Source organism: Hemiscyllium ocellatum, chromosome 46 (genome assembly GCF_020745735.1).
Source record: "Hemiscyllium ocellatum isolate sHemOce1 chromosome 46, sHemOce1.pat.X.cur, whole genome shotgun sequence".
NCBI classification, from domain to species: domain Eukaryota; kingdom Metazoa; phylum Chordata; class Chondrichthyes; order Orectolobiformes; family Hemiscylliidae; genus Hemiscyllium; species Hemiscyllium ocellatum.
In genome coordinates, this window is record NC_083446.1 from 9,419,446 (window position 1) to 9,443,601 (window position 24,156).

At 52.2% G+C, this 24,156-nt stretch overlaps 1 protein-coding gene across 3 annotated transcripts in view; it reads right to left on the bottom strand.

The window, feature by feature from the left end:
• Nucleotides 1–1,862: 1,862 nt before the first annotated feature.
• LOC132836107 (EH domain-binding protein 1-like) overlaps nt 1,863–24,156 on the bottom strand; it is a 91,180-nt gene continuing 68,886 nt past the window's right edge. For all 3 annotated transcript variants that reach the window (XM_060855381.1, XM_060855380.1, XM_060855378.1), the window contains exons 13-19: nt 23,771–23,873; nt 21,459–21,544; nt 15,635–15,755; nt 13,419–13,518; nt 12,343–12,416; nt 3,297–3,411; nt 1,863–2,004 (exon numbers count right to left, since the gene is read on the bottom strand). In XM_060855381.1, the coding sequence (XP_060711364.1) occupies nt 1,917–2,004; nt 3,297–3,411; nt 12,343–12,416; nt 13,419–13,518; nt 15,635–15,755; nt 21,459–21,544; nt 23,771–23,873 (687 nt within the window). In that variant the 3' untranslated portion in view covers nt 1,863–1,916. The remainder of the gene's footprint in view (nt 2,005–3,296; nt 3,412–12,342; nt 12,417–13,418; nt 13,519–15,634; nt 15,756–21,458; nt 21,545–23,770; nt 23,874–24,156) is intronic.

The following is a 24,156-nucleotide window of genomic DNA, read 5'->3' on the forward strand; positions in this document are numbered from 1 at the left end:
GACCCGACGCGCCCAAGGAGTCCGGTGCGTCCCGGCCCAACAGGCCCCGCCCCTTAGCTCGCCGTCCATCACCCAGGAACAAGCCCCGCCCCTTTTACCACGGGAGCGTTACCTCGGTAACAAACCCCGCCCACTGATAACCAGCCCTTATTCCCAGTTCAATCCCGCCTCAAGCCCCGCCCCCTGTTTTGTAGCGACGCCCTGCCTGGCAGCCACGCCCCTTGGCTACAAGCCCCGCCTTCACAGAATCCAGTGGCTCAGGCTCCGCCCACCCACCAACAAGGCCACTCAGGGCAGCAGGCTGGTGCTAGCCCCTGGCTGCAGCTCACCTTGCAGCCTCCAGGACACACACCTTCAGCCCAGGAGCACCACCCTCCACCCCGGCTCCCCTCCCTTCACCCATCGGGTCTCCTCAGCGGGCCTGGCCTACTCCCTCTCGTGAGAGCCTGCTATTAACACCGTGCGTCCCTCCTATATCCCTCCATTAACACTCCGTTGCTCCAACAACTCTTTTGTCTTGGCGCCGTATCTGAAACGTTAACTCCGTTTCCCCTCTGCTGCCAGACCCGCCGAGTTTCTCCAGCACTTTCTGTTTCCCGCTAAACCTATTTTCCTAATCAATATTACACACGGCGACGAGGGCTTGAACCTGACCTCCTGATCCAGTAGGTAGGGACGCTGCCACCATACCAGTTTCAGATTACCAGCAAACTTTAGCTTTGCCGCAGTGCCGGATAGATGGCAAGGGGAAGCGGGCTTTGTCAACATGGCTTTAATTCCAAACAGCAAATTACAGAAAGTGCAACGATGTAAAGGAAGGGTCGTTTACTCGAAACAAGATCCCACTTCCTTTAACCAAAAGTAATAAAGACCACACGTGCACGCTGGCGCCCAGTTGCCCCACAAACATCCCTGGGTGGAGGAGGGGGGGCGGTGGGGTGGCGGGGAGTGCTCTTCACAGAATGAGTCGGGAGTCCGAGAAAGGAGAGGATCCAAGGGAGGAACGGGAGACCCTGAGGTCAAGAGGGTGGCCTCCTCCCATCAGGGGCATCGTTCCAATACTCAACCCCACCCCACCCCCCCCTCCCCCACAGAGAACCCCACCCACAACCCTGGGTCACAGGCGGTGCATGAACATTGGAGGCCGGCACTGGGCTTGACTGGCCCATGAGGTCGCCCCCCCCCCCCCCCACAGCCGACCAGCCTCCCCCCAGAGCCCAATGTCGCACGTGAAACACCACCACACCACCCCCCCATCCCCCCTCCCCCGATCTGGGCGGTAAGGCATCTCTCTTTGCTCAGAAGAGGGGACGTTTAGGAGTCAATAGAGTTATCATCCCTTTCTCCTCCTCCTCCCCCAACTGGCCACTCTCCCCCACCCCTCGACTAAACCTCCTCAGACACAACTCTGTCTGCCACCCTCCCCCAGCCAGGAGGCCTGCCTAACTTCAAGCTTCACCGATTTGGGAGGGGCAGGGGTGGGAGCAGCAGGAACTGGGAGCTGGGGGACCAGAGACTGTGGGGGCGGTTGTGGGAAGGAGTGAGGGTGGGGGGGAGCAGGGAAGAGTTTGGGTAGATATGAGCCTGGGGAGCGTGTCCAAGTCCCGGGACAAACAGGTCCAACTCCGACCAACGCAGCGCTAGCCACCCCTCCCCCCTCCCATCCTGGACCTTTCTGGCCACCCCGTTGCTCGCTCTCTCCTCCCTGGCGAGCGACGCACTCCTGACCGAATAGTCCCGGCCTTCCAGCAGGGGCGAAGAACTGAAATAGCGTCGTCAAGCACCAAATTGTCACCCTCAAGATGGCGCCGGCTCTCACTGGGCTGCCTCAGCCCCCTAGTTGTCGCCATTTTTTCTCTCCGTCTCTCTCTCTCTCTCTCTCTCTCTCTCTCTCTCTCCTTCTCTGCCTCTCTTGCTCAGTTTATCACGCATTTCTCCCGGCGGCTATACTTCTGACGCCTGTGTTGCAAGCCTCGCTCCAGACGGGCGTCTTCCTCCTCAGCCCTAGGGTAAGAGGACGGGGGTGGGGGACGGGACAAGGGGTGGGGGTGCGGGTTGGGGAATGGGGTGGTGGGGATGGGGGTGGAAGGGGCAGAAAACAAGCACAGGATTATTACTCGCGCTACTCCAGAGCTCACCAGCAGCAGGCCCCCACTAGGCCCCTTTGTGCCTGTGTCAGCCTCAGTTACTCACATAACACACCCACGCAAAACAGCAAGTCGGAATTGGAACTGCTCCACCATTGGACAAAGACAAGGACGATCCGCGGATTTCAGCGGTTACGTTAGAGTCATAGAGACGTACAGCACGGAAACAGACCCTTCGGCCCAACCGTCCATACCAACCAGATACCCCAACCCAATCTAGTCCCATTCCCCAGCACTTGGCCCATATCCCTCCAAACCCTTCCTATCAATGTCCCCATCCAGATGCCTTTTAAATGTTGTCATTGTACCAGCCTCCACCACTTCCTCTGGCAGCTCATTCCACACACGCACCACCCTCTGTGTGAAAAAGTTGCCCCTTAGGCCTCTTTTATATCTTTCCCCTCTCACCTTAAACCTATGCCCTCTAGTTCTGGACTCCCCCACCCCAGGAAAAAGACCTTGTCTATTTACCCTGTTCATTACCCCTCATGGTTTTATAATTCTCTACAGGGTCACCCCTCAGCCTCCAGGGAAAACAGCCCCAGCCAAGTCAGCGTCTCCCTGTAGCTCAAACCCTCCAACCCCAGCGACATCCTTATAAAACTGGGGCATAATTTAAAGTGATTGGCCGAATGTGAATTCCTTCTCTCAGGGACTTTGGTGGGTTTTTCCGATTGACGGGTCCATCTTTAGCCTCTCGAGTCCAAATGTTTCTTGAATTCAAATCCTGCCGTGGTGGAGATTCGAACCTGGGTCCCCCGGAATATCGCTCGGGTCTCTGGATTAACAGTCCAGCGGTAACACCACTAGGCCATTGCTAGGCGAGACTCCCGGCTCCCTGTGGGAGCGAGTTCCAGATTGTCCCTACTCTCCCGGGTGAGCCCCCACTCTCCCGCGTTCCCCGACCAGAGTTATTTGAGACCCAAAGGGACCGCCATGGCTTTTGCACTCTCGTCTCCTGATGCCCTTACCTCCCAGTCAGTGAACCCCCGTGCGCTGTTGACCCATCTGTCAAACCCTGGCGCAAGACCCAGTGTGCAAAGTGCTTGAAAATGGGAAATCACAGATGCTTTTCGTCCCTGCCCCTGGGCTAGCCGCGGTTCCCTGAGATGGTCTGGGTGGGGGGGAGGGAGCTGCCATTAAACTCACAATCGCTCCTTGGTGTCCAGGTCTCGAACCAGGCTGTCCCTCTTATTGACCAGGGAGATGAGTTCCTCCAGTAACAATCGCTCTCGCCGCTGCTGGGCATCCGTCTTTTTCCACTCTACGCAAGGAAGAGAGAGGAGGTTACAATTCTCTAGCACCTGTCGCCACCCCAGGAAGCCTCTGAAAGCGGTAGCTGGGTTCAGGTAGGGGACAACGGACAGGCACGCTCTGCACAGCGACCTCGCCAAGACACCCTTGCCATCCCAAGCATCTGCTTTTTAATTTCTGAGCAAGTGACAGTCAAGGGTAAATATGGAGGCCGGAATCGATTCTGGGCTTCAGATGTGGTAGCAGCGGGTAAAACAATCGTTTACTCATAGAATCCCGACGGTGTGGAAACAGGCCCTTCGGCCCAACAGGTCCACACCGACCCTCCAAAGAGTAACCCACCCAGACCCTTTCCCCATTACTCTACATTTACTCCTGACTAATGCACCCTAACCTGCACATCCCTGGACACTATGGGACAATTTAGCACGGCCAATCCACCCTAACCTGCACATCCCTGGACACTATGGGACAATTTAGCACGGCCAATCCACCCTAACCTGCACCCTAACCGAAAGTTCAAGATAGATGGGTGACAGTGAGGGGGAGTGGGAGGAGGAAGCCAGTGCAGGGACCCCCTGCGGTCATTCCCCTCAAGAACAAGTATACCGTTTTGGATACTTGTGGGGGGGATGACTTACCAGGGGCAAGCAACGAGGTTCGGGCCTCTGGCACGGAGCCTGGCCCCGTTGCTCAGAAGGGAAGAGTGGAGAAAGGTAGAGCGATAGTTCTTGGGGACTCGATAGTGAGGGGTACAGACAGACGGTTTTGTGGGGGCGACAGTGACTCACGTTTGGTATGTTGCCTCCCAGGTGCAAGGGTACGTGATGTCGCTGATCGTGTTTTCCGGGTCCTTAAGGGGGAGGGGGAGCAGCCCCAGATCGTGGTCCACGTTGGCACCAACGATATAGGTAGGAAGAAGGGGTGAGGATGTCAGACAGGCTTTCAGGGAGCTAGGTTGGAAGCTCAGAGTTAGAACAAACAGAGTTGTAGTCTCTGGTTTGTTACCCGTGCCACGTGATAGAGAGTCGAGGAATAGGGAGAGAGAGCAGTTAAATGCGTGGCTACAGGGATGGTGCAGGAGGGAGGGATTCCGGTTTCTGGACAACTGGGGTTCTTTCTGGGGAAGGTGGGACCTCTATAAAAAGGATGGTCTACACCTGAACCTGAGGGGCACCAGTATACTTGGGGGGAGGTTTGCTAGTGCTCTTTGGGAGGGTTTAAACTAACTCCGCCGGGGCATGGGAACCTGGACTGTAGCTTTAGGGTACAGGACCTTGAGTGTAGGGAGGTTATGAATAATGCAGCGATCTCGAAGGAGGGTGCCTGTAAACAGAAGGGTGGATTGAAGTGTGTATACTTCAATGCCAGAAGTATAAGAAATAAGGTAGGTGAACTTGCAGCGTGGGTTGGTACCTGGGACTTCGATGTTGTGGCCATTACAGAGACGTGGGTAGAACAGGGACAAGAATGGCTGTTGCAGGTTCCAGGGTTTAAATGTTTTAGTAGGATCAGACATGGGGGTAAAAAAGGGGGAGGTGTGGCATTACTTGTCAAAGATAGTATTACAGCAGTGGAATGGACGCTGGAAGAGGACTTGCCATCTGAGGTAGTTTGGGCTGAGGTTAGAAATAGGAAAGGTGAGGTCACCCTGTTAGGTGTTTTCTACAGGCCTCCTAATAGTCCTAGAGAAGTAGAGGATAATATTGCGAGGATGATTCAGGAAAAGAGTGAAGGTAGCAGGGTGGTTGTTATGGGGGACTTTAACTTCCCAGATATTGACTGGGAGAGCTATAGCTCGAGTTCATTAGATGGGTCGGTGTTTGTACAATGTGTGCAGGAGGGTTTCCTGACACAATATGTAGACAGGCCAACAAGAGGTGAGGCTATACTGGATTTGGTTCTAGGTAATGAACCAGGCCAGGTGTTAGACTTGGAGGTAGGTGAGCACTTCGGGGACAGTGACCACAACTCGGTGACTTTTACTTTAGTGATGGAGAGGGATAAGTGTGCGCCGCAGGGCAAGAGTTATAGCTGGGGGCAGGGAAATTATGATGCGGTGAGGCATGACTTAGGATGTGTGGATTGGAAAAACAGGCTTCAAGAGAAGAACACTAATGAGATGTGGGGATTGTTCAAGGAGCAGCTACTACGTGTCCTCGATAAGTATGTACCAGTCAGGCATGGTGCAAAGGGCCTTGTGAGGCAGCCGTGGTTTAGTAAGGAATTGGAATCCCTTGTGAAAGGGAAGAAGGCGGCATATGTAAAGATGAGGCGTGAAGGTTCAGTTGGGGCGATAGAGAGTTATAAGGTAGCCAGGAAGGATCTAAAGAGAGAGCTAAGAGAAGCGAGAAGGGGACATGAAAAGTCTTTAGCTGGTAGGATTAGGGAAAACCCAAAGGCTTTCTATAGGTATGTCAGGAATAAAAGGATGACTAGGGTAGGTATCGGTCCAGTCAAGGATAGTAGTGGGAAGTTGTGTGTGGAGGCGGAGGAGATTGGAGAGACACTAAATCAATACTTTTCATCAGTATTCACTCAGGAACAGGACACTGTTGCTGATGTGAATATGGAGTCACAAATGATTAGAATGGATGGCCTGGAAATATGCAGGGAAGAGGTTCTGGGAATATTGGAGAGGATGAAAATAGATAAGTCTCCTGGGCCTGATGGCATTTACCATAGGATCCTATGGGAAGCTAGGGAGGAGATAGCAGAGCCATTGGCCTGGATTTTTATGTCGTCATTGTCAACGGGAATAGTACCAGAGGACTGGAGGATAGCGAATGTGGTCCCCTTGTTCAAGAAAGGGAGTAGGGATAGCCCTAGTAACTATAGGCCAGTGAGTCTGACTTCAGTGGTGGGCAAAGTCTTAGAGAGAATGGTAAGGGATAAGATTTATGAACATCTGGATAGGAATAACGTGATCAAGGATAGCCAGCATGGTTTTGTGAAGGGCAGGTCGTGCCTCACAAACCTTATTGAGTTCTTTGAGAAGGTGACTAAGGAAGTGGACGAGGATAAAGCAGTAGATGTTGTGTATATGGATTTTAGTAAGGCGTTCGATAAGGTTCCCCATGGTAGGCTAATGCTAAAACTACGGAGGTATGGCATTGAGGATACATTAGAGGTTTGGATTAGGAATTGGCTGGCTGGAAGGAGACAGAGGGTAGTAGTTGATGGACTATGTTCATCTTGGAGTGCAGTTACTAGCGGTGTACCACAAGGATCTGTTTTGGGACCATTGCTTTTTGTTATCTTTATAAATGATCTAGAGGAAGGGCTTGAAAGCTGGGTAAGCAAGTTTGCGGATGACACAAAAGTCGGTGGAGTTGTGGATAGTGAGGAAGGAAGTGGTAGGTTACAGCGGGATATAGATAAGTTGCAGAGCTGGGCAGAAATGTGGCAAATGGAATTCAATGTAGCTAAGTGTGAAGTCATTCACTTTGGTAGGAGTAACAAGAAGATGGATTACTGGGCTAATGGTAGGCTACTTGGTAGTGTGGATGAGCAGAGGGATCTTGGTGTCCATGTACACAGATCTCTGAAAGTTGCCACCCAGGTAAATAGTGCTGTGAGGAAGGCATATGGCGTACTGGGCTTTATTGGTAGAGGAATTGAGTTCCGGAGTCCTGAGGTCATGTTGCAACTGTATAAGACTCTGGTGCGGCCTCATCTGGAGTATTGTGTGCAGTTTTGGTCGCCATACTATAGGAAGGATGTGGAGGCATTGGAACGAGTGCAGAGGAGGTTTACCAGGATGTTGCCTGGAATGGTAGGAAAATCTTATGAGGAAAGGCTGAGCCACTTGGGGCTGTTCTCATTGGAGAAGAGAAGGTTTAGGGGAGATTTGATAGAGGTGTATAAAATGATTAGGGGTTTAGATAGGGTCGACACTGAGAACCTTTTACCGCTAATGGAGTCAGGTGTTACTAGGGGACACAGCTTTAAATTAAGGGGTGGTAGGTATAGGACAGATGTTAGGGGTAGATTCTTTACACAGCGGGTTGTGAGTTCATGGAATGCCCTGCCAGTAGCAGTGGTGAACTCTCCTTCTTTATGGTCATTTAAGCGGGCATTGGATAGGCATATGGAAGTTATTGGGCTAGTGTAGGTTAGGTAGGATTCGGTCGGCGCAACATCGAGGGCCGAAGGGCCTGTACTGCGCTGTATCTTTCTATGTTCTATGTTCTATGTTCTATCCCTGGGCACTATGGGACAATTTAGCACGGCCAATCCACCCTAACCTGCACATCCCTGGACACTATGGGACAATTTAGCACGGCCAATCCACCCTAACCTGCACATCCCTGGGCACTATGGGACAATTTAGCACGGCCAATCCACCCTAACCTGCACATCCCTGGGCACTATGGGACAATTTAGCACGGCCATTCCACCCTAACTTGCACATCACTGGACACTATGGGACAATTTAGCACAGCCAATCCACCCTAACCTGCACATCACTGGCACTATGGGACAATTTAGCACGGCCAATCCACCCTAACCTGCACATCCCTGGGCACTATGGGACAATTTAGCACAATCAATCCACTCTAACCTGCACATCCCTGGGACTATGGGACAATTTAGCACGGCCAATCCACCCTAACCTGCACATCTCTGGGTACTATGGGACAATTTAGCACGGCCAATCCACCCTAACCTGCACATCCCTGGGCACTATGGGACAATTTAGCATGGCCAATCCAACCTAACCTGCACATCCCTGGGCACTATGGGACAATTTCGCATGGCCAATCCACCCTAACCTGCACATCCCTGGGCACTATGGGACAATTTAGCACGGCCAATCCACCCTAACCTGCACATCCCTGGACACTATGGGACAATTTAGCACGGCCAATCCACCCTAACCTGCACATCTCTGGGTACTATGGGACAATTTAGCACGGCCAATCCACCCTAACCTGCACATCCCTGGGCACTATGGGACAATTTAGCATGGCCAATCCACCCTAACCTGCACATCCCTGGGCACTATGGGACAATTTAGCACGGCCAATCCACCCTAACCTGCACATCCCTGGACACTATGGGACAATTTAGCACGGCCAATCCACCCTAACCTGCACATCCCTGGGCACTATGGGACAATTTAGCATGGCCAATCCACCCTAACCTGCACATCCCTGGGCACTATGGGACAATTTCGCATGGCCAATCCACCCTAACCTGCACATCCCTGGGCACTATGGGACAATTTAGCACGGCCAATCCACCCTAACCTGCACATCCTGGACACTATGGGACAATTTAGCACGGCCAATCCACCCTAACCTGCACATCCCTGGGCACTATGGGACAATTTAGCACGGCCAATCCACCCTAACCTGCACATCCCTGGGCACTATGGGACAATTTAGCACGGCCAATCCACCCTAACCTGCACATCCCTGGGCACTATGGGACAATTTAGCACGGCCAATCCACCCTAACCTTAGCATGTTTGGACTGTGGGAGGAAATGGAGCACCCAGAGGAAACCCACGCAGTCACCCGAGGATGGGTTCAAACCCGGGTCCATGGGGCTGTGAGGCAGCAGTGCCAACCATTGAACCACCGTGCCACCCATCAGTGGTCATCAGTAGCGTTACTGCTTAAAAAAAGGCTCTGGGGGTGCCCACAGATGCCTTGCATGGCTTTAGTCAGTCGCAGCGGTATGTGTGTTGTCAGTCTCCATCTGTGCACTATATCCCTCTGTCGATGTTAGCACACTGTGGTATGCAATACATTGGAAGGTGTGTAATGTGTACCGGGTGTTCATATCATTTTTAGAGTTTAGATTTAAAAATAGTGGCATACAGGTGTTGGTTCCGTTTGTGAAGGGTTTTGCTGTCAATAAAAAAAAACAAGGTCAGAAAGTCCTTCTGGAACAGTGAGCGAATCCAATATGTGTCAGAGAGCCTGCTAACCTCTGTGTTGTCAATGGTAGGCTGGTTAGGAGAACGCGAGGACTGCAGATGCTGGAGATCAGAGTCAAAACATGTGCCGCTGGAAAAGCGCAGGCAGTCAGGCAACATCCGAGGAGCAGGAGCGTCAACATTTCGGGCATAAGCCCTTCATCAGGAATGTCTACTCTGCCTGCTCCTCGGATGCTGCTTGGTTGGCTATGCTTTTCCAGCACCAGGCTTCCTGAAGGTGTTTCCACTGTTTGCATTATGACAGGCAGAATGAACATTAGGTTTGTTTTCAGACAAGCAAGCGCCCCCTTTAAGTGCAGCTCTGAAGCAGATTTTTCAGTTCAGTTCACAAAATACCAGTGTGGAGTTCAGAAGCCACTTTACTGTCTCTCTTCAGAAGAAGGATTTGGGACAGATGAATGAGTACATTATTTCAGGAGATTGCAAAGTTACTAAACTGGGGGAGGTCGGTGACAAATCTGCAGGATATTAGAACGGGGAACGTTTAAGCTCTCAGATTTATGAAAAATGAGTGTCAGCAGATTGGGAAATGTCTCATTAAATGTTCATTTCAAGGAAACTGTCAGCTAAGTCCAATCCTTGGGGATAATCTCACTTGTGTCTCCTTAATAGATAGTGTCAGGACAAGTGATTACAGTGTGGAAACAGGCCGTTCGGCCCAACAAGCCCACACTGACCCATTCCCCTACACTTACCCCTTCACCTAACACGACGGACAATTTAGCACAGCCAATCCACCCTAACCTGCACATCTTTGGACTGTGGGAGGAAACCCATGCAGACACGGGGAGAATGTGCAAACTCTACCCAGACAGTCGCCTGAGGCGGGAATTGAACCCGGGTCCCTGGTGCTGTGAGGCAGCAGTGCTAACCACCGTGCCACCCAAAGATCAGGACTTTGTTTTGCCACATGTTTTGAGATCATCCTAATTGTCAAATACAACTTATATTGGTTGTTTTTAAATCTATTCTTCAGTATGATCAGCATCTGTTCTGCTGTTAAAAGAAGACTCGTGTGAATATATCTCAGTGAGAGGGTTCGGAAGAGGGTTACCAGGAATTCAGGGTTTGAGTTAGAAGGAGAGGCAGGATAGGCCGGGACTTTATTCACTGGAGCGTAGGAGGTTGAGGGGTGACCTTCTAGAGGTTTATAAAATCATGAGGGGAATGGCAGGTGCCTTTTCCCTTGGGTGGGGGATTTCAAGATTTGAGGGCATATTAAGGTGAGAGGAGAAAGATTTAAAAAAGACATGAGGGGCAACTTATTTTTATACAGAGAGTGGTTCGTGTGTGGAATAAACATGTGGAATGGAGGTACAGTTACAGCATTTCAAAGACATTTGGACAAAAACCTAATTAAGAAATGTTTGGAGGGTTATGGGCAGTTGGGACTAATTCTGTTTGGGATTGTGGTCAGCATGGACTGGTTGGGCCAAAGGGTCTGTATTCCTGCTGTATGACTCTATGGCATTGTGGGTCTGCCTACAGCACCTAGAGTCATGGAGTCACACAGCATGGAAACAGACCCTTTGATCCAACCAGATATCCCAACCCAATCTAATCCCACCTGCCAGCACCCGGCCCATATCCCTCCAAACCCTTCCTATTCATATCCCCATCCAAATGCCTCTTAAATGTTGTCATTGTACCAGCCTCCACCACTTCCTCTGGCAGCTCATTCCATACACGTACCACCCTCTGTGTGAAAAAGTTGCCCCTTAGGTCTCTTACATCTTCCCCCTCTCACCCTAAACCTATGCCCCTCTAGTTCTGGACTCCCCCACCCCAGGGAAAAGACTTTGTCTATTTACCCTATCCATGCCCCCTCATGATTTTATAAACCTCTATAAGGTCACCCCTCAGCCTCTGACGCTCCAGGGAAAACAGCCCCAGCCTGTTCAGTCTCTCCCTATAGCTCAAACCCTCCAACTCTGGCAACATCCTTGTAAATCTTTTCTGAACCCTTTCAAGTTTCACATCTTTCCGATAGGAAGGAGACCAGAATTGCTTGCAATATTCCAACAGTGGCCTAACCAATGTCCTGTACAGCTGCAACATGACCTCCCAACTCCTGTACTCAATACTCTGACCAATAAAGGAAAGCATACCAAACGCCTTCTTCACTATCCTATCTACCTGCGACTCCACTTTCAAGGAGCTATGAACCTGCACTCCAAGGTCTCTTTGTTCAGCAACACACCCCAGGACCTTACCATTAAGTGTATAAGTCCTGCTATGGATTGTATCAACTCAAGAAGGACAGCTCACCACCTCCTTCTGAAGGGGACAGTTAGGGACGGGCTATAAAGGTGACCCGGACAGCAATGCCCACATCCCATGAATGAATAGGATTATTAAAAAAACCCTGTATACATCAATAATTTGCTTTTAGTCTCTCAATGGCGGCGTATATCAATGTGAGATAGATTCACAGGCTATCACTCTCTGCTAACTCTGCATGACAATCTGCCGAGGCTCACGAACATCATGATATTCCGAGACACTTGACTACGCTGGCACAATGAACGCAGGAAGTTGGCGCAAACACTCAGGAAACAATTCAAAAAGCAGGAAACCGTTATGATTTTTCTCCTGTGAGTTTGACTTCAACAGCAATAAAGTTTACAGGAACTGTGCACAGTGTGACGAGACAGGCAGCGTTCCACGGTTTTCATGTTCATTCGCTCGTGGGATGCGGGTGTGGCTGGCTGGGCCCAGCATTTATTGCCCCTTCCCCAGTTACCCCTGGAGAAGGTGGGAGCGAGCGGCCATCTTGAACCGCTGCAGTCCATGGGTTAGACCCACAATGCACCTGAGGGAGGGAGTTCCAGGATTCTGACCCAGGACACTGAAGGAACGGCCGATATATTCCCAGGTCGGGATGGGGAGTGACCAGGAGGGGAACTTACAGGGGGTGGTGTTCCCATTGTCGATCGGGATTGTGTATCTATGACAGAGGTCAAAGGTTATTGATCCTTCAGAGCGATAGCCTACCTTCGATGCCCATCATTGCCCGCAACTCCCGGTTCAGTAACTCAAACCTCCTCTCGAGATTATGTTCCTCCTCTCTGCAAGGAAGAAGTAACAAACAAGTGAGGTTTGGTGAGGGTGACAGACTTCTTCAGCAGGTTATGCAGACTTCCTGGAGGGATTCGACACTTCTGTCGGTATCCAACCCCATGCTATCCCTGTCCTGGAGAGTGTTTGATGGGGGGACAGTGTAGAGGGAGCTTTACTCTGTATCTAACCCCCTGCTGTCCCTGTCCTGGGGAGTGTTTATATAGAACATAGAACATAGAACAATGGGGGACAGTGTAGAGGGAACTTTACTCTGTATCTAACCCCGTGCTGTTCCTGTCCTGGGGAGTGTTTGATGGAGGGAAAGTGTAGAGGGAGCTTTACTTTGTATCTAACTAACCCCATGCTGTCCCTGTCCTGGGGGGGTGTTTGATGGGGGGCAGTGTAGAGATAGCTTTACTCTGTATCTAACCCCGTGCTGTCCCTGTCCTGGGAAGTGTTTGATGGGGGACAGTGTAGAGGGAGCTTTACTCTGTATCTAACCCTGTGCTGCCACTGTCCTGGGGAGTGTGGGAGGAGGGACAGTGTAGAAGGAGCTTTACTCTGTATCTAACCCCGTGCTGTCTCTGTCCTGGGAAGTGTTTGATGGGGGGGACAGTGTAGAGGGAGCTTTACTCTGTATCTAACCCCGTGCTGCCCCTGACCTAGGGAGTGTTTGATGGGGGACAGTGTAGAGGGAGCTTTACTCTGTATCTAACCCTGTGCTGTCCCTGTCCTGGGGAGTGTTTGATGGGGGGACAGTGTAGAGGGAGCTTTACTCTGTGTCTGACGCCGTGCTGCCCCTATCCTGGGGAGTGTGGGAGGATGGACACTGGTAGCCTTAAGTTGCCAGCCCTGACATTGTGCACTTGTGAGATTCACGTGTGATTAAAATAAACTCGGGAAGAGAGGGTGGAATCTGTGGGAGGTGTGCTGGGAGGGGAGGGGTGTGGTGGCCAGATGAAAATCGGAACCGGTCGCACACTGGGAATGGTCGAGGATTCCAGACTCACAGAAGCTGCAGTTGGTCCTGTCTCCGAATCAGTGCGTTTTTCTTATTAACCAGCACGAACCATTCCTGGATCAGATCCTCCTCCTCCACCCTGTCTCGACCTGGAACCATCAGTCATTGTCACTGAAGCCAAGCACTTCAAGGAATGTCAATCCCAAACATATGAAACAGTGGGCCTTTGGCATTGGTGTGTTCCGAGGACACTGCAATTTCACCGTCCCGTCACCCGGATCGTCAGATTTTTCCACACACTCATCTTCATAGGCCTCTCTCCACACACCACCACCCCCCAGCCTCGCTTCTCTCTTCTCCCCCCACTCCCCTTTCCCATTCCACATTCTACCCCCCCCCCTCCCACACCCCAGTTTCCAGTGATGTGCATTGTCTGGCTACCACTGACTGCACTTTCAGCAAAGCTAGGGCTCAGTGGGTTAGCACCAGGGACCCAGGTTCGATCCCCACCCTCAGGCGACTGTCTGTGTGGAATTTGCACATTCTCCCCGTGTCTGCGTGGAGTTTCCTCCGGGTGCTCCAGTTTCCTCCCACAGTCCAAAGATGTGCGGGTTAGGGTGAATTGGCCATGCTAAATTGTCCCATAGTGCCCAGGGATGTGCAGGTTAGGGTGAATTGGCCGTGCTAAATTGTCCCATAGTGCCCAGGGATGTGCAGGTTAGGGTGGATTGGCCGTGCTGAATTGTCCCATAGTGTCCAGGGATGTGCAGGTTAGGGTGGATTAGCCGTGCTAAATTGTCCCATAGTGCCCAGGGATGTGCAGGTTAGGGTGGATTGGCCGTGCTAAATTGTCCCATAGTGCCCAGGGATATGCAGGTTAGGGTGGATTGGCCGTGCTAAATTGTCCCATAGTGTCCAGGGATATGCAGGTTAGGGTGGATTGGCCGTGCTAAATTGTCCCATAGTGCCCAGGGATGTGCAGGTTAGGGTGGATTGGCCGTGCTAAATTGTCCCATAGTGCCCAGGGATATGCAGGTTAGGGTGGATTGGCCGTGCTAAATTGTCCCATAGTGTCCAGGGATATGCAGGTTAGGGTGGATTGGCCGTGCTAAATTGTCCCATAGTGTCCAGGGATGTGCAGGTTAGGGTGAATTGGCTGTGCTAAATTGTCCCATAGTGCCCAGGGATGTGCAGGTTAGGGTGGATTGACCATGCTGAATTGTCCCATAGTGTCCAGGGATGTGCAGGTTAGGGTGGATTGGCCATGCTGAATTGTCCCATAGTGTCCAGGGATGTGCAGGTTAGGGTGGATTAGCCGTGCTAAATTGTCCCATAGTGCCCAGGGATGTGCAGGTTAGGGTGGATTAGCCGTGCTAAATTGTCCCATAGTGCCCAGGGATGTGCAGGTTAGGGTGGATTGGCCGTACTAAATTGTCCCATAGTGCCCAGGGATATGCAGGTTAGGGTGGATTGGCCGTGCTAAATTGTCCCATAGTGTCCAGGGATATGCAGGTTAGGGTGAATTGGCTGTGCTAAATTGTCCCATAGTGCCCAGGGATGTGCAGGTTAGGGTGGATTGGCCATGCTGAATTGTCCCATAGTGTCCAGGGATGTGCAGGTTAGGGTGGATTGGCCGTGCTAAATTGTCCCATAGTGCCCAGGGATGTGCAGGTTAGGGTGGATTAGCCGTGCTAAATTGTCCCATAGTGCCCAGGGATGTGCAGGTTAGGGTGGATTGGCCGTGCTAAATTGTCCCATAGTGTCCAGGGATATGCAGGTTAGGGTGAATTGGCTGTGCTAAATTGTCCCATAGTGCCCAGGGATGTGCAGGTTAGGGTGGATTGGCCATGCTGAATTGTCCCATAGTGTCCAGGGATGTGCAGGTTAGGGTGGATTGGCCGTGCTAAATTGTCCCATAGTGCCCAGGGATGTGCAGGTTAGGGTGGATTGGCCGTGCTAAATTGTCCCATAGTGTCCAGGGATGTGCAGGTTAGGGTGGATTGGCCGTGCTAAATTGTCCCATAGTGCCCAGGGGCTGATTAGGTTCAGACTGTTAAACATTTGTACTGTAACTGATTGTCAGTTGCATCACAGTGACATTTTACCCCCTCCTGCACCTGAATTCTACTTTTCTCCCCAATTCCCAACACTTCCTCCTTATCAAGCCTCCATCAGGTTCACCTCCTTACCCCCATCCAACAATCCTTCGACCCTCCCCATACTGGCACTCCTCCCCCACGCCCCTCCCCTGAGGACGTTACTTGCCTGTTTCCATGATCCTGCGTAGTTTCTTCTCAACAACAGCCGCCCGAGAGTCTATCTGCCTCTGTTCACTCTCCAACGCGGTCAGCTCCCCAAGGACGTACTGACTGGTGTCTCGCAGGCGCTGTCAAAAAACCAGTGTGAGCTAGTCGGCATCGTAGGCTCGGTGTGGACATGGGCAGGGGGTGTGATACTGAAGACAGGGGGCTCGGTGTGGACATGGGCAGGGGGTGAGATACTGAATACAGGGGGCTCGGTGTGGACATGGGCAGGGGGTGTGATACTGAATACAGGGGGCTCGGTGTGGACATGGGCAGGGGGTGTGATACTGAATACAGGAGGCTCGGTGTGGACATGGGCAGGGGGTGTGATACTGAATACAGGGGGCTCGGTGTGGACATGGGCAGGGGGTGTGATACTGAATACAGGGGGCTCGGTGTGGACATGGGCAGGGGGTGTGATACTGAATACAGGAGGCTCGGTGTGGACATGGGCAGGGGGTGTGATACTGAATACAGGGGGCTCGGTGTGGACATGGGCAGGGGGTGTGATACTGAATACAGGGGGCACGGTGTGGACATGGGCAGGGGGTGTGATACTGAATACAGGGGGCTCGGTGTGGACATGGGCAGGGGGTGTGATACTGAATACAGGGGGCTCGGTGTGGACATGGGCAGGGTGTGTGATACTGAATACAGGGGGCTCGGTGTGGACATGGGCAGGGGGTGTGATACTGAATACAGGGGGCTCGGTGTGGACATGGGCAGGGGGTGTGATACTGAATACAGGGGGCTCGGTGTGGACATGGGCAGGGGGTGTGATACTGAATACAGGGGGCTCGGTGTGTGTGATACTGAATACAGGGGGCTCGGTGTGGGCATGGGCAGGGGGTGTGATACTGAATACAGGGGGCTCGGTGTGGACATGGGCAGGGGGTGTGATACTGAATACAGGGGGCTCGGTGTGGACATGGGCAGGGGGTGTGATACTGAATACAGGGGGCTCGGTGTGGACATGGGCAGGGGGTGTGATACTGAATACAGCGGGCTCGGTGTGGGCATGGGCAGGGGGTGTGATACTGAATACAGCGGGCTCGGTGTGGGCATGGGCGGGGGTGTGATACTGAATACAGGGGGCTCGGTGTGGACATGGGCAGGGGGTGTGATACTGAATACAGGGGGCTCGGTGTGGGCATGGGCAGGGGGTGTGATACTGAATACAGGGGGCTCGGTGTGGGCATGAGCAGGGGGTGTGATACTGAATACAGGGGGCTCGGTGTGTGTGATACTGTGTACAGGAGGGTCAGTGTGTGAGATACTGTGTACAGGAGGGTCAGTGTGTGAGATACTGTGTACAGGAGGGTCAGTGTGTGTGATACTGTGTACAGGAGGGTCAGTGTGTATGATACTGTGTACAGGAGGGTCAGTGTGTGAGATACTGAATACAGGAGGCTCTGTGTGTGAGATACTGAATACAGGAGGGTCAGTGTGTGATACTGTGTACAGGAGGCTCAGTGTGTGAGGATACTGTGTACAGGAGGCTCAGTGTGTGAAATACTGTGTACAGGAGGGTCAGTGTGTGAGATACTGAATACAGGAGGCTCTGTGTGTGAGATACTGAATACAGGAGGCTCAGTGTTTGTGATACTGTGTACAGGAGGGTCGGTGTGTGAAATACTGTGTACAGGAGGGTCAGTGTTTGAGATACAGAATACAGGAGGGTCAGTGTGTGAGATACTGAATACAGGAGGGTCAGTGTGTGTGATACTGTGTACAGGAGGGTCAGTGTGTGAAATACTGTGTACAGGAGGCTCAGTGTGTGTGATACTGTGTACAGGAGGGTCAGTGTGTGTGATACTGTGTACAGGACGGTCAGTGTGTGAAATACTGTGTACAGGAGGGTCAGTGTGTGAGATACTGTGTACAGGAGGCTCAGTGTGTGAGATACTGTGTATAGGAGGGTCAGTGTGTGAAATACTGTGTACAGGAGGGTCAGTGTGTGAGATACTGAATACAGGAGGGTCAGTGTGTGTGATACTGTGTACAGGAGGGTCAGTGTGTGAGATACTGTGTACAGGATGCTCAGTGTGTGTGATACTGTGTACAGGAGGGTCAGTGTGTGTGATACTGTGTACAGGAGGGTCAGTGTGTGTCATACTGTGTACAGGAGGCTCAGTGTGTGAAATACTGTGTACAGGAGGGTCAGTGTGTGTGATACTGTGTACAGGAGGGTCAGTGTGTGTGATACTGTGTACAGGAGGCTCAGTGTGTGTGATACTGTGTACAGGAGGGTCAGTGTGTGTTATACTGTGTACAGGAGGCTCAGTGTGTGAGATACTATGTACAGGAGGGTCAGTGTGTGAAATACTGTGTACAGGAGGGTCAGTGTGTGAGATACTGTGTACAGGAGGGTCTGTGTGTGAGATACTGACTACTGGAGGGTCAGTGTGTGAGATACTGTGTACAGGAGGGTCTGTGTGTGAGATACTGACTACTGGAGGGTCAGTGTGTGTGATACTGTGTACAGGAGGGTCTGTGTGTGAGATACTGAATACAGGAGGGTCAGTGTGTTTGATACTGTGTACAGGGGGCTCAGTGTGTGAGATACTGTGTACAGGAGGCTCAGTGTGTGAGATACTGTGTACAGGAGGGTCAGTGTGTGAAATACTGTGTACAGGAGGGTCAGTGTGTGAGATACTGTGTACAGTAGGGTCAGTGTGTGAGATACTGAATACAGGAGGGTCAGTGTGTGTGATACTGTGTACAGGAGGGTCAGTGTGTGAGATACTGTGTACAGGAGGGTCTGTGTGTGAGATACTGAATACAGGAGGGTCAGTGTGTTTGATACTGTGTACAGGGGGCTCAGTGTGTGAGATACTGTGTACAGGAGGCTCAGTGTGTGAGATACTGTGTACAGGATGCTCAGTGTGTGTGATACTGTGTACAGGAGGCTCAGTGTGTGTGATACTGTGTACAGGAGGGTCAGTGTGTGTGATACTGTGTACAGGAGGCTCAGTGTGTGTGATACTGTGTACAGGAGGGTCAGTGTGTGAAAAACTGTGTACAGGAGGGTAAGTGTGTGTGATACAGAATACAGGAGGGTCAGTATGTGTGATACAGTGTACAGGAGGGTCAGTGTGTGAAATACTGTGTACAGGAGGGTCAGTGTGTGTGATACTGTGTACAGGAGGCTCAGTGTGTGTGATACTGTGTACAGGAGGCTCAGTGTGTGAAATACTGTGTACAGGAGGGTAAGTGTGTGTGATACAGAATACAGGAGGGTCAGTATGTGTGATATAGTGTACAGGAGGGTCAGTGTGTGTGATACTGTGTACAGGAGGGTCAGTGTGTGTTATACTGTGTACAGGAGGGTCAGTGTGTGTGATACAGTGTACAGGAGGGTCAGTGTGTGTGATACTGTGTACAGGAGGGTCAGTGTGTGTGATACAGTGTACAGGAGGGTCAGTGTGTGTGATACTGTGTACAGGAGGGTCAGTGTGTGTTATACTGTGTACAGGAGGCTGAATGAAATGGGTCTGGGGATTTGCACAACCCACAGTTTTGACCCCGCCATGATACAGTAGTCCCTTAAGGTATTTGGACTGGTCGATAAAGTGGCTGCGTAGGTATATGGGACATTTGCTTTTATAAGCTGAGGCACAGCTTTTCGAGCAAGGAGATGGGACTGTGGGTGAGGCCACAGCTACAACACTGTGTGCAGTTCCTGAATGCACACTATCTCAAAGGGATAGCGCTGGGAGAGGGGGCAGAGGGAGATTTCCCGGGATGTTACCCGGGGCTGGAGAGTTTCAGCGATGGAGAGAGATTGGACAGACTGGGGTCACGTTCCTTACCGCAGAGGAGACTGAGAGGTGGCGTGGGGGGGGGGTGGTGTGTGACTGAGATGGATAAGATGATGGGGGTGGGCTTAGATAGACAGGAAGGAACGTTACCCCCTTGGTGGGGGGATCAGTGACCGGGGGAGGGGGCGGGCATCAGTTTCAGGGAAGGAGCAGGTGCTTTCGAGGGGGACGTGAGGGGTAACTTTTTCACCCAGAGGGTGGTGGGAGTCTGGAATGTGACGTCTGTGAGGGATGGGAGAGGCAGAAACCCCCCCTCCCCACTCCTCACATTGAAGAAGGATTTAGACGGTCACTCGCGATGGGCATTGTTGACTGGGCCCACATTAGTTGCCCATCCCTGGTTGCTCCCTTGAGAAGGTGGGGATGAGCTGCCATCTTGAACCACTGCAGACCAGGTTCAGTGACACGAAGCTTGTGGATGGCGGATTGCCTTTGTCAGGAGGTGAGATACTCCCTGCAGTATTTCTCACTTCTGACCTGCTCTTGTAGCCATTGTGTTGATATGGCAAGTCTAACTGAGTTTCAGGCTAGTGTTAACCCATGAAGGTGATGGGGCTGGGGTTAGGTTAGTTTTGTTGGAGATGGTCATTGCCTGCCACCTGTGTGTCATGAACGGGACTTGCCAGTGTTATACAGCGACAGACCTGTCCCCACCAGTACTGTACCCCAGTGTTATACAGTGACAGACCTGTCCCCACCAGTACTGTACCCCAGTGTTATACAGAGACAGACCAGTCCCCACCAGTACTGTACCCCAGTGTTATACAGAGACAGACCTGTCCCCACCAGAACTGTACCTCAGTGTTATACAGTGACAGACCTGACCCCACCAGTACTGTACCCCAGTGTTATACAGGGACAGACCAGTCCCCACCGGTACTGTACCCCAGTGTTATACAGTGACAGACCTGTCCCCACCAGTACTGTACCCCGGTGTTATACAGAGACAGACCTGTCCCCACCAGTACTGTACCCCAGTGTTATACAGAGACAGACCTGTCCCCACCCGTACTGTACCCCAGTGTTATACAGTGACAGGCCTGTCCCCACCAGTACTGTACCCCAGTGTTATACAGAGACAGACCTGTCCCCACCCGTACTGTACCCCAGTGTTATACAGTGACAGGCCTGACCCCACCAGTACTGTACCCCAGTGTTATACAGTGACAGACCTGTCCCCACCCGTACTGTACCTCAGTGTTATACAGTGACAGACCTGTCCCCACCAGTACTGTACCCCAGTGTTATGCAGAGACAGACCTGTCCCCACCAGTACTGTACCCCAGTGTTATGCAGAGACAGACCTGTCCCCACCAGTACTGTACCCCAGTGTTATGCAGAGACAGACCTGTCCCCACCAGTACTGTACCCCGGTGTTATACAGTGACAGACCTGTCCCCACCCGTACTGTACCCCGGTGTTACACAGAGACAGACCTGTCCCCACCAGTACTGTACCCCAGTGTTATACAGTGACAGACCTGTCCCCACCCGTACTGTACCTCAGTGTTATACAGTGACAGACCTGTCCCCACCAGTACTGTACCCCAGTGTTATACAGTGACAGACCTGTCCCCACCCGTACTGTACCTCAGTGTTATACAGTGACAGACCTGTCCCCACCAGTACTGTACCCCAGTGTTATACAGAGACAGACCTGTCCCCACCAGCACTGTACCCCAGTGTTATACAGAGACAGACCTGTCCCCACCAGTACTGTACCCCAGTGTTATACAGAGACAGACCTGTCCCCACCAGTACTGTACCTCAGTGTTATACGGTGAGAGACTGGATCCCACCAGTTCTCCCACTGCTTGAGCCTTTATTGTTGCCCAGCTCAGTGATTTGGACATTAGTCGAACATTGCGTGAGCTTGCGGGCTGAATTGTAGTCACTGCGGTAGTGTGGCGTATTTAAACTAAGTGCGTGTCTTTGCCGTCCGGAGTAGGAGGGAGGCGGTACCTACCGGGTTGTCTTCCTCGGTCTTTTTTTCCGGCACATTCTCTTTCTCCTGGCCTCTGTCCTCCTGGAGCGACCTCTGCCTCCTCATCTCTGCGGAGCAGAACGAGGCAGATTAGACAGAATCCGCCCCCATCTCCATTTCCCGCACGGAGGAGCTGAAATGGTCTGGGAGCCGACGATTGGAGAAAGGGACCGATGGTAAAGTCAGGGTCGAGTTGCAAAACTGGGAGGTATCACTGGAGTGGCTGTGGGTGTTCGTCCGCAGGAACTGTATTCCACGGCTTTAAAATTATGAAGGGTCTTTTTTTTTGTTGTTGGGGTAGATGTGGGAAATAGTCTCACTCTGAGGGCAATTAGGGATGGGTGCACTCAGTGAATGAACTTTGATTGAGAGCTCAAATGGAGGCCACCAATACAGGAGCCACTTATAAATCCAGTTGGGAATTTCGGAAAGGCTTCCCTCACTCTGACGGCGGGACAAATGTAGAACTCACTCCCGCTTTGAGGGCTATACAGTGGCTCAGTGGGTTAGCGCTGCTGCCTCACGGCGCCAGGGACCCAGGTTCGATTCCACCCTCAGGAGAGTGTCTGTGTTGAGTTTGCACATTCTCCCCGTGTCTGTGTGGGGTTTCCTCCGGGTGCTCCGGTTTCCTCCCACAGTCCAAAGATGTGCAGGTTAGGGTGGATTGGCCGTGCTAAATTGTCCCATAGTGCCCAGGGATGTGCAGGTTAGGGTGGATTGGCCGTGCTAAATTGTCCCATAGTGCCCAGGGATGTGCAGGTTAGGGTGGATTGGACGTGCTAAATTGTCCCATAGTGTCCAGGGATGTGCAGGTTAGGGTGGATTGGCCGTGCTAAATTGTCCCATAGTGCCCAGGGATGTGCAGGTTAGGGTGGATTGGACGTGCTAAATTGTCCCATAGTGCCCAGGGATGTGCAGGTTAGGGTGGATTGGACATGCTAAATTGCCCCATAGTGTCCAGGGATGTGCAGGTTAGGGTGGAATGGCCGTGCTAAATTGTCCCATAGTGCCCAGGGATGTGCAGGTTAGGGTGGATTGGCCGTGCTAAATTGTCCCATAGTGCCCAGGGATGTGCAGGTTAGGGTGGATTGGCCGTGCTAAATTGTCCCATAGTACCCAGGGATGTGCAGGTTAGGGTGGATTGGCCGTGCTAAATTGTCCCATAGTGCCCAGGGATGTGCAGGTTAGGGTGGATTGGCCGTGCTAAATTGTCCCATAGTGCCCAGGGATGTGCAGGTTAGGGTGGATTGGCCGTGCTAAATTGTCCCATAGTTCCCAGGGATGTGCAGGTTAGGGTGGATTGGCCATGTTAAATTGCCCCATAGTGCCCAGGGGTGTGCAGGTTAGCTGTATTAGCCAGGGGCAAATGTAGAGTAACAGGGTAGGTGAACGGTTCTGGGTGGGTTACGTTTCAGAGGGGTCAGTGTGGGCCTGTTGGGCCGAAGGGCCTGTTTCCACACTGGAGGGAATCCATGTTTGACTTGGAGTGTCTGCACTGGTGAGGCCCACAGTGCCAAGGGCATCAGGGGAGGGGAAGATGGCACCAAGGCTGGTGACATTTGTCCTGGAGGCGGTGGCAAAGGGATCTCGTACATAGCCACCACCCCTCCAGGCCCATGTGACGGAGCACTCAGCAAGAAGGGAGTGTGACGTTGGACACTTCCTTGCCTTGCTCACGCCTCTGCCTTTGTCTTCCACGGTCCGGGTCATTCTCGGGGGTTTTGTAAGATGGTGCGGAGAGCGGTGAGACTGCGCAACACTGTATCCTGCAACAGGATACCCGGACGGTAAATATATCGGTCAACACAGTTGAGATGAGCTTCAACAAAGTCTGTTCACTAACCCTCGGCTGTGTGTGATAGGAGGGAGCGCACATGGGAGTTACCTCAGCAGGGAGGACGTACTCTGAGCACAGGGAGCAAAGGTGATTGGCCAACCTGTAGGCAGTTAGCACGGGCTTGATTGGCTGAATGGCCTCTCCTCTGGGGATGGGTTCTCAGACAGAACCGCCCCTCTGCCAATGGCCGGAAGGTGCCAACACAGGAGACGTAACTCTGAGGTCACACAGGTTTCAGAGTATGTCCTCCCTGCTGAGGTAACTTCCGCGTGCGCTCCCTCCTATCACACACCCTCAAAATGGTACCATTAAACTCAGCGTCCACGGTCAATTCCTGAGGAAGAGAGTGTCGCTGGATGGAGAAGGGGAAGGATGATGGAGGGAAGGGGTTGCAAAACATCCCCGACTGTCTCGGATTCACCCAGGTGCCTGATGGTTGGCCCAGAGAAGGTCATACCTGGGCGATGGTCAGCGCCATGTTGGACTCCAGCCTGATGGGGCGAAGTCACCCTGGGGTGAGACTCGGAACAGATTTCCACCTGGACTTCAGTGACATCCACCTGCCAAAAGAAACCGTGTCAAATGTAACAGCCCAATCCACCGCAGGACGGAGAAGGGGTCTCCAAGCAGAACCCACTCAACACTGTCGGAGGGTCAGTAATGAGGGAGTGCCGCACTGTCGGAGGGTCAGGACTGAGGGAGTGCCGCACTGTCGGAGGGTCAGGACTGAGGGAGTGCCGAACTGTCGGAGGATCAGTACTGAGGAGCGTCGCACTGTCGGAGGGTCAGGACTGAGGGAGTGCCGCACTGTCGGAGGGTCAGGACTGAGGGAGCACCACATTG